This window comes from Helianthus annuus, chromosome 10 (assembly GCF_002127325.2).
Source record: "Helianthus annuus cultivar XRQ/B chromosome 10, HanXRQr2.0-SUNRISE, whole genome shotgun sequence".
Classification (NCBI taxonomy): Eukaryota; Viridiplantae; Streptophyta; class Magnoliopsida; order Asterales; family Asteraceae; genus Helianthus; species Helianthus annuus.
In genome coordinates this window covers 97,626,854-97,637,830 of record NC_035442.2, presented here as the reverse complement: position 1 = coordinate 97,637,830, position 10,977 = coordinate 97,626,854, and the positions used below count along the sequence as shown (strand labels likewise).

The 10,977-nt window shown below is 40.0% G+C and overlaps 1 protein-coding gene across 1 annotated transcript; it reads right to left on the bottom strand.

Moving 5' to 3' along the window:
* Nucleotides 1-8,612: 8,612 nt before the first annotated feature.
* On the bottom strand, nt 8,613-9,095 carry LOC110882258 (CCHC-type zinc finger protein CG3800-like). The gene has a single exon (XM_022130327.1). It carries the CDS (start codon nt 9,093-9,095, stop codon nt 8,613-8,615), a length of 483 nt encoding a protein of 160 aa, XP_021986019.1.
* Between the last annotated feature and the right edge of the window lie 1,882 nt (nt 9,096-10,977).

Below are 10,977 nucleotides of genomic sequence, written 5' to 3'. Positions count from 1 at the left end.
GATGCGATGCATCACAGTATACTACAAAGTCATCGGTACCCTCGGGTGGTGATAAGATTGGTGCCTCGCACAACTTATCCTTGAGTAGTTGAAACGACTCTTCTTGTTTCTCTTCCCAATCGAACTTCTTGTCTTTTTGGGTAAGGGAGGTTAGTGGTTGAGCAATTTTTGAAAAATTCTCGATAAACCTCCGATAATACCCTGCTAATCCCAAGAACTGTCGGACTTCAGTTGGAGTCTTGGGTGCTTCCCAGTTCTTAATTGCTTCGATCTTCGAGGGGTCTACTTGAATGCCTTTCTCGTTCACTATATGCCCGAGAAATTGCACTTCACGAATCCAAAACTCACATTTGGAAAACTTCGCGTATAGTTTCTTCTTCTTGAGTAGTTCTAAGATTGTTCTCAAATGTTGTTCATGCTCGTCTGCCGATCGTGAGTATATCAAGATGTCGTCAATGAACACTATGACGAATTTGTCGAGACACGGCTTGCACACGCGGTTCATTAAATCCATGAAGACCGCCGGTGCGTTCGTTAAACCAAAAGGCATAACGAGAAACTCGTAATGACCATAACGAGTTCGAAAGGCCGTTTTCGGTATGCTTTCTTCTTGTATCCGTAGCTAGTGATACCCCGATCGTAAGTCTATCTTGGAGTAGAAGCTCGAACCTTGCAGTTGGTCGAATAAGTCATCAATCCTTGGTAGTGGATACCGATTCTTAATGGTGAGTTTATTCAACTCTCTGTAGTTGATACACATTCTGAATGTCCCGTCCTTCTTCTTCACAAAAAGCACTGGAGCTCCCCAAGGCGAGAAGCTTGGTCTAATGAATCCCTTATCCAACAACTCTTGAAGTTGTGTGGACAATTCCTGCATCTCAGAAGGTGCTGATCGATATGGTGATCTGGCTACAGGTGCTGCTCCTGGTACTAAGTCGATGTGAAACTCGACTTGTCGAATTGGTGGTAGTCCCGGCAAGTCGTCAGGAAAGACTTCAGGAAAGTCTCTTATCACAGGAATGTCTTTTAGCTGCGGCCCCTCGGCCTTCTTATCGACAACATGCGCAAGTTATGCAATACCACCCTTCCGTAAGCACTTATGTGCCTTCATACAATTGATGATCCGCATTGGCGTGCCGCGCTTCTCTCGATGTATAACAAGTGTCTCTTCACCCGGTAGTGGTAGGCGTATGACCTTCTCATGGCACACGACTTCGGCTCGGTTATCGGATAGCCAATCCATGCCAACCACTACGTCGAAACTACCCAACTCCACGGGTAAGAGATCGCTTTTGAATGTTCGTTCGCCAAGTTCTAAGGAACATCCCTTAGCAACTTCCCCGGACTCGACTAGTTTACTGTTTGCCAATTCTATTGAGTAAGGCACATCTAACTTACTTCTTTCTGTGCCCAGAATATTTTTAAATTCCATAGAAATAAAACTAAAATCGGCACTGGTATCAAATAATATGGATGCGAAATGATTGTTGACGAGGAACGTACCAGTGACCACATTAGGGTCTTGGCGCGCATCTTTTGCTCCAATCACAAATGCCCTACCCTGAACTGGGTTTTCTTTAGGACAGTCTTTCTTGAAGTGATCTTTGCTTCCGCATCCAAAGCATCCTTGACCACGCCCATTTCCATTCCCGTTCTTGTTACCATTTCCACTTCCGGATCCAGTATTATTTCCCGTTCCCCAACACGATTCAGCACGGTGGCCATTCTTGCCACACTTGTCACACTTGACAACCCGACAATCTTCCAAGTGATGATATTTGCATCGCTCACACTTGGGTAAAGTACCAGCGTAATTCTTAGTACCAGTGTCGTTTGTGGCTACAAACGCCCTTGCATCCTTTTGCGAGTTATTCTGTCGCCTGCTGTTGTTGTTGGGGTTGTTGTTACTGTTGTTGTTGTTGTTATTACCACAGGTTCCCTTCTTGAAATTCGAGTACTTCCTCTTCCCACTGTTGGAAGACTCGACATGTGTTTCCTTCTTCTCATCACCTTTCTCTGAGAATATATTCATCCTGACTCCGTCTTCAGTGAGGCTCACGGCTATAGTCACAGCCTGAGTAATAGTCGTAGGCTTAGCTGCAGTAACCAAACTCCGAATATTGGGAGAAAGTCCCAAGATGTAGTGCTCGATACGCTTGTATTTAGGTGTTACAAGATAAGGAATCACGCAGGACAGGTCGTGAAACCTTTGCGTATATCCAGTGATATCAGCTCCGACCATGGTAAGGTGCCAAAACTCGTTCTCCAACTTCTGGAGTTCAGCATGAGAACAGTACTTATCCCTCATACGTTCCTTCAGTTCATCCCAAGTCAACGCATAAGCAGCGTTATCACCCAAAGTTTGCACTTGTAATTCCACCATGTAAGGGCCTCGTTGAGAAACAGGCCAGTAACAAAAGTGACATGCTGATTAGCGGAACATCTGCTCATTCTGATAGTGGAATCCGTTTTCTCAGTCCATCGCACGAAAGCCACAGCACCGCCTGTGCCATCGTAGTTAAGTGGCTTGCAATCAAGAAACTGCTTGGATGTGCACCCTGAAATTGGACAAACGGATTATGAATGAGCAAACAGTGAATCGCACGAATAGATCACAAAAGGATTTGAATGAGTTGTCACAAAAAAATGACTAAACATTACCATTAGCATTGTTTACGTTTGAAGTACCGCCTGTTCCACCAGTGCCGCCACTGGTTTCAACGCGCGATGCTTCGTACAGTGCTATGGCTTGTGTTATCCTTTCTTCAATTAGTGCATTCAGTTCTGCCTCAGTCGTAGGCATTGGTGGGGGTGGGGGTGGATTAACTGTCCGTGAACGTAAAGCTCTCCTTGGTGGCATGATTCTTCCAAAGGAGAAACAGGATAAAGGTTAGACGTTGATTTGGATTGTTAAATATTTTTACTAAGTAAGAAGAAAGAAAAAAAATATTCATAACATTAATAGCAATATCACCAAGAAACATATAATGGGAGTAAATAAGTTAACATAAGCAATAAGATATGTCCAACCAGACCATTCAGATGCATATAAAAGATAACACCAAGTTTTTCATATATATCAGTCAACCGATTACATAATCGTTTGAAAGGAAACAAAATGGACTCAGGCTACATAACCCGGTCATACTAGTCTAGTATAACAAAAGAGATAACAAAATCTTCCTTCAACTGTGTGATCCGCTGTTTGTCGGTTGTCTTCAAAACTCGGTGGAGCATCAATATGTACACAAAAACGGGTAACTATATCGCATCACAAAAGATAACCTGTAAGTGAACATCTATGGTGGAGGGGGGATAGGTGGTGGAGTCAAAAGTACCGAACCATGAAGGTGAGTAAGCTCCTCCTCAAGTTCATGAACTCTACGGATGAGAAAGTCTATCTGCTGCTCGAGTGTCAGCACACGAGCACGTAAGTCAGGTGGAAAAGCAGGTGGTGGTGGTGGAGCCTGTGGTGGTGGAGCATGTGGTGGTGGAGGTCTAGCGTCATCACACTGCTGAAGCTCATGAACTCTGCAAAAAAAGTATGTCGACCTGAAGTTGTAGAGATAGCAGAAGATCATCGGTAGTAACAGCTGGGTAATGTAATGGGTGGTATGGATCTGACCTGGGCATAACATGAGGTGGAGAGTGTGGCATAGTAAGAGGCTCGGCAGGGACCTGTGGGACTGAGCAAAACTGCTGATAGTATAGGTCCATATCACTGGGTGGTATGTGGGCATGTCTGGATGGCCCGGCCTCATCGGTGTGACCAGTAGGTGGTATGATAGGTGCGAAGCATATGAGGCGAATGTGCTCAGGAGATGCATCTGGTGCAGGGACTGGAATAGGTGCAGGGATGACTGGCTCTGCTGGCATGACGTCATCCCCAAAGTCTGGGTTTCGCTGTAGGCCAATGGCCTGCAGAGCAGACGAAGTAACGGATGCATAAGAGGAAGCATCCGAGTAGGTATCTGCATCAGACGAAATATCGATCACCGAGACCACTGGTGATGCAATGTCTAAAATAACCACATCGTGAACTTCTCCGTCTCCCAAATCAGCATCCATGTGATCCACTGGAATCACCGGAACGACGTCATCGTCATCGTCGAGGTCGACGATAAATGGCATAACGTCAAGTGGAGCGACGTCTAAGGGTATAACCTCGACTACATGTTCACCCTCCGGGTGACCTATAATAACTATATCGTTAAGTGGGGGAGGAATAGCTAACACATCATCATCGATGATGTCGCCCAGAAGTGCGAATGGTTGGAAGTCGTCCATGTCGCTGTCAGATGTAGAGTCGCTATCAGATAAGATGACCTGAACCTCCGGTACTTAATCATCGTCGGATACAATCTCCATTGGGTCTATGTCGTCATATACGTTGCCACCTTCAGATGAAGACATGGTGACCTGAGAAATAAGTTGTTCGACACGTATGATTATTTGTTACTTTACATATATACATGAAATGTATTTTTCACATAAAGTTCATTTTAAGTTATCCTAATTGTGTTGTGTGGATTAACTTAAAGTTGCATGTCTATCATTTAGATGACTAAGACACTAATGTCCTTGCTTGATTTGTATGAGATGAATTCTTGTTGAAAATGGACCATGAAAAATGTTTATGCAAATGAAAACATTTGTTTGTGTTTAAATGGTTTTCGTGAGAGATCCCTAGTGATTGTAGACTTAGACTCGAGAAAGAATCCTGGTTCACTACAATCGATGCTCTGATACCAACCTGTCACACCCGCTCATAGCGGAAGCGCGAGGTATGATCTGTATGGTTTTCATTGCATAAATATCGATGTACATGAACAAACTATATGAATAAACATACTCCATTGCCATTACATAATTGTTTTCAAAAGATCACAACATAAGTTAGTGTTTCCGTTACAAACCATTAACATAAAAGTAAAGTGTTATTGTTTCATACATCAAAATGAAAATAAACTACTAAGGTTTAAACCATCACATTGCCGCAAAGAGGCGGAATATAATAGATAAACCCTCCAAAAGATGGCATGGAGTTCCGGTACTTGTTATCTTGACTATGAATCCCGACATGGTCCATTAATTCCCTGAAATACATGTTAAGTTTGGAAAACATCAACAAAAGTTGGTGAATTCATGCAGTTTAGTTGTAAAAGATGTATTTAAAATGTAAGTTGTAGTATGTAAAGCGTCAATGAAATCGTGGATCATTAATGTTTTGCAAGGACATTAATATGTGTGACGAAAAAGGAAGCAATCCAACCCTAGACGATTTTATGTCGACTCCTATCGACTGGGACACAAAAGCACTCTTCTGTATGGGTCCACGACCAAGAGTGGGGCTCGCCAAAACCCATTAGATCTAACCACATGTACCTAGGTCCAAACTAGATTAATGGTGCTTAGATGTATAACCCTAATTCACATATGATCTAAGGTGTTTCATTCCCTAACTTTAACATACGATTAAACATGTATTTTCCCCGATAGTTGTAAAGTTGTAAAACATTTAAATGAATAGGGGACATGAACTCACAGTATTGCGTCCGTGAATGATAAGTGTTTGTGATCTTACGCGTGGTCGTCTTAAACAAGGTTGCGACCTACAAATGTTCTTATATTTGTTAGACACTTCGGTCTTTGTAAATGACTTGAGTATAAGTCTCGTGTCTTAAATATGTGTAAGACTTGTATGTCTTTATTGTTCGTTGAACTGCGTATTAGATGTATGAATTGTTAAACTGTTATATATATATATTTCACCAAATATATATATGTAATCTTGTATCTTGTGAGTTGTATCATCGGGTCTTGTCTTCTTGATTTCGTGTCTTTGTATAAGTAAATTGTATAATTGTGATTTTTACCAATTATTTGTCATTGGGCTTAGCCCAACAATTTATGTTATTTGGGCTCAAATAGTGTTGGGCCTAAATAGTGTTGGGCCTAAATAGTGTTGGGCCTCAATAGTGTTGGGCCTAAATAGTGTTGGGCCTAAATAGTGTTGGGATTAAATATTATTGGGCTTAATGTTATTGGGCCTTGGCCCATATGTTTGGTTTTGGGCTTAGCCCATGAGTCTTGATATTGGGCCTAGCCCATGTATTTATGTTAAGCCCAATTAGGATGATAAGCCCATTTGTAAAATAGTCCCTTTGTTATAAATAAGCCCGTTTGTAAAATAGCCCATTTGTTATAAAATAAGCCCATTTGTTAAAAATAAGCCCATTTGTAAAATAGCCCATTTGTTAAAAATATATTCTTTCATTTTTATAAAAATTACTAAGTATAGGCTTTTTAGTTAAAAGAATACATAATAGTTTTTATAAGTTTCAAAACATCCGGATATTGTTGTCGGTGATTTGTATGTATTCGTGTCGAAAGATCGCCTAAACGTCGTAGTAACTCCTCGGAATGGCGATATGTTCATAGATTTGGCCGTCGTCCGTTTTGAACATAAGTTGTGTTCGAAGGCTCAGAATGTCCGTAAGTTGTTTATAAGGTGCATTTAAATGTAGTCTTGTAAGACTTTAGTCAAAATGTACATTGTGTTCATTTGTATCATTGTATTCAAGTTCCTAGTTATCATAAATATAACTAATACAAACAAATAACACATAGCACATAAGTTGTTAAGTTAACTAAATATATATTTTCCCAAAAATATATATTTTCTCAAAAATATATATTTATATCAAACTTGCTTTTATAAAAACTATTCTTTAAAATCTTTTTAATCTAATAAAGATTTTGTCAAAAATAATAGTTTTTATAACTTATGATTTTTAAGAAAACTTGGCCATATTTTATTAGAAATATGGACTTTGCCATGTTTAATAAAAACATTTCTTTTTCTTATAAAATCACCACTAATCTTCTCATATTTTTCTTAATAAAAACATATGAGATTTATAACATAACTTAACAAGATGAACTCATAATCATGTAGGGTTTTGGTATGATCTTTACATATGTTTACTAGTTCAAAAATCATACTTTACTTTTAGTTTTAACAAGCTTTTTATAAAAATCCATCTTGTATGTTTCTTTTTATAACTTTGTAAAAGTATTATTTTTAGTTAAAAACCTTACATACTTTAACAACATCAAAGATTATGATCATCCATCTAAACATTTATGTTTAACAAAACCCTTAAACATTTTCATGTACACTTGTTAGATTATGTTTTTAAACATCATCTAACAAGTTATTTGTATGCTAATCATCAAAACTAGATCAAATATGCAAGTAATCATCAATAAATCACAACATAAACACACTTTTATATCATGATTATTATTTTGCTTCTTTGTATTTTCATATTATTTTGTATGATTGTTTTAGTTATAACTTGTTCTTTAAACAATAAATACATAAATAAGTATGAAAAAAAAAAGGATTTAGAAGACTCACTTCTAGCTCTTGGCTAGGGATGATCTAAGTGAAAATGAAAAGCAAAGAAGATGAAGATTTGATGGTTGAAAGCTCTAAGATGGATGGAAATGCTTGCTTCAACTTGTGGTTGCCTTAGATCCTCCTAAGTTCCATAAAAATGCTTCTTGATCATCTTGAAATAGCTTGAAAATGAAGATGTGGTGATGGTGTATATGGGCTGAAAATGGGGGTATGTTTGGGAGCTTTTGGTGTTGTGAAAATGGAAGGTGAAAAGTATGAATGAAAAGGTTAGAAGTGTTAGTAACTAGTTGCTACAATGATCATCTTTCACCACTTGCATCAAGTTGCAACAAGAAGTAAAATATCTAGATATTATGGTAACAAGTTGAAAGAAAATGGGTCCCACATGGGGGATGTTGCAACCGTGAATAGGGGGGTTCCCTTTGTTTTTGCTTCTTGAATTACTTAGTAAAAATGTTAGAATCTTTAGGTAGTTGTTTTAGGAAGTTTATAAATTTAAGTGTTTAGGTGTTTAAAGGGTGTTAAATGATCATTACTAGACCATGATGATCCAATTAACACTAGATGACCATTAAAAAAATATTTGATATTGTTCGGACATTCGTTTCGAATTGTTTCGGTTAGATGTTATTTGAACGCTAAGTTGCGTAACTTGTGTGAATTGATGTAGTTATTGGCTCGGATGATACCCGAATGTATCCTCACATGAATTCTATGTTAAATAATATTTTTACATGTCGTAAAAATGTTAGAAAGCTGATTTTGCAGAATTTTTGCGGAAAAGTGTTGAAATCGTCGCTTTTAGTGCTTTTCGGGCAATTTTTAGTGTTATCGGACTTCGGAAAGGTTTTAAATCAAACCCTTGTATTCCTAGTTAGGGTTTAATATATATAAGATGTTGGACTTTCGTCTAAGTCCTAAAGATGTTGTTTAGATGATTTCTGCGGATTCTGCGTTTTCGTCAGAATACTAGTTTATTAGGTGCTTTTCTAGTAGTTTCGATGCATTGTTTAAATTGTTTCAAATGTACTTAATAAAAATGGATCATATGCATCCTAAGTAAGTATTCCTTGAGTATTCTAAGTGTATGTCACGAAATAAGCAGTTCGGATATTCAAAATGAATAAAAAATGTAGCTAAAAATGAGTATTTTAAGTGTAAGAAAGTTACCGTAAAGTGGCAGTTGTCACAAATCTTTCCTAAAGTGCCCCACGTCCCCACATTTGTAGCAGCCCGGAACTCTAGCACTTTCATTTCCGTCTTCGTTGCCATCATCATTTCCTCCTTGTCTGGAATACTTCGCCCAGCAGGCATCCTTGTTGTGTCCTTCCTTTCCGCACCTATCGCACCAAGGCCTCAGACATCGACTTTCATGGTGAAACTTGCACTCATCACATTTTGGCTTAGTTCCCAAGTAAACCTTTCTGAAATGCCCTATGCCACCACAACCTTGACCTTGTTCTTGATCATTACTGTTTCTGCCCTGATAGTCGTTGTTGTTGTTTCCTCCGCGATTTCCGCTACCATCTTGACCTTCGTTTCCATGTCCAGTACCACGCCAACACGTCTCCTTGTCATGCCCCACTTTGCCACAGTTATAATATTTTCCATATCTACATTGCCCGGTATGATGTCGTTGACAGTTGCCGCACTTAGGTAGGTTACCCATGTACTCTTTTCCCTTTTTGGCCTTGTTGTTATTATTCGCCCAAGCACCTTCTTGGAAATCAGTGAGCTTCCTTTTGTTCTTCCCGGATGACTCCACATGAGTCTCCTTCTTCTCCTCAGAGGTTGAAAGTTTTTCCAATCTAATCGCCTCTTTAGTGAGCGCCACACTTAAGTTACTCGCATCGATAGTTGATGGAGGCGTTGTTGCTGTCATCAAGCTCAGAATTTAAGGCGCCAATCCCCAGATGAATCGTTCTATCCTCTTAAACTCTGGTTCCACCAGATATGGAACAACTCGCGACAAATCGTGACGTCGCTGCACATATTCCACCACCTTTGGACCTTCCATCTCCAGGTTCCAGAATTCAATTTCCAGCTTCCATGACAAAGCATACGCAACAGTCTCGGCCAACGTCTGAACCTGAAGGTTCCACCATGACCGAGCCCCATCTTGAAACAGTCCAGAAATGTACGTGACTTGTTGCTCTGGAGTACAATTGCTCATTCGTAAAACCGAATCCATATTCTCGACCCATCTCACAAAAGCTACGGCACCTCCAGTGCCGTCGAAGTTCAGAGGCTTGCAGTCCAAAAACTGCTTGTAGGTGCAGCCTGTAAAAGCAACATCCTTCACAGAAGGCATTAACAAAGCACACTCAGAAATGTCCAAACGTATTGTAATGTGTCTTAGGTGACTTAAACATTAGCGTTAGGTGGGTTATTCCCTGAGGTACCTCCGCTGTGTCAGTAGCAAAGAACCTCGTGTCGTGCGATGGCCTGTGTGATGTGCGCTTGTAATTCTGCCTCGCTCATGGGCAACCGAATGATCTCTTGAGGAGGCATCTTTTAAGAAGGAGAACGGATTGGTCAGGTCTTATTTGTTCAGGAAATGTATATAGTTGTCTAGAGGTTGTATATACATACACATAATAAATCATCATATCAAACAATCAAGCAACAACACAATCATAACATAAACAAGTAAATCAACAGCGTAATTAATGAGAACATCACGATTGAGCTTTCATTAATCATCGACCACAAAGTATTGTTACATGCTTCACAATCATATCAAAAGGAACACAGGGTCACACTACCTTTATCCAATAAGTCTACCAATCTACAAAATTCATACAATCAAAAGTGATCTCCAAAAGGCTTCACAAGCTCAGCTCAATAGTGGTGCTCTCGTCACAGGTAATGCATCTGCATAAGACCAAAAACCTACTGTACTGATGGCGGAGGTGGAGGAGGGAGGAAAAGCAAACTGAGAACATGTGCGAGCTCCTCCTCGAGTTTGCACACATGACGAAGCAAGTAGCGGACCTGCTGCTCAACAGTAAAGAATCGAGCATCATGCTCTGGAAAAGGAGTAAGAGGAGCAAGCGGACGTGCAAAAGGAGAGGGTGATGAACGAGGGGGTACGAAAATAGGCTGACAAGGACACGGTAAAGGACGCGGTGTCGAGTCAAGCTCCAAGACTCTGCGACTCATAACTTCAAATCGAAGCTGAAGCGAATAAAGTAACCCGTCCTGTGTATAGCCAACAAAATGCGTGGGATGGTAGGGGTCTAAGGTCGGCATGGTATACGGTGGGGACCATCGAAATGGCTCATCCAGTGTTGAAGAAGTAAATGGAGCAAACGGTGTAGACTAAGGGGCCTGAGAAAAAGCTGCTGAGACATAAGGATCATGACTAGGCTGCTGGCCTGAAGTACCTTCCCCTGGACAGGGCGCGGGTATGTCCTGAAGGAAGACGATTGTAACACCTCGAATTTTTGTGTCCAATAATGTGTTAACACGTGTCATTTGTTTATACGTGGCATCGATATTAAATAAAGGACTAATTTTGACAAACCTTGAAAGTATATAAATTCGAGGGT

Excerpts from the sequence above, each read along its gene's own strand:
- LOC110882258 (XM_022130327.1), bottom strand. The coding sequence starts at position 9,095 with ATGGGTAACCTACCTAAGTGCGGCAACTGTCAACGACATCATACCGGG.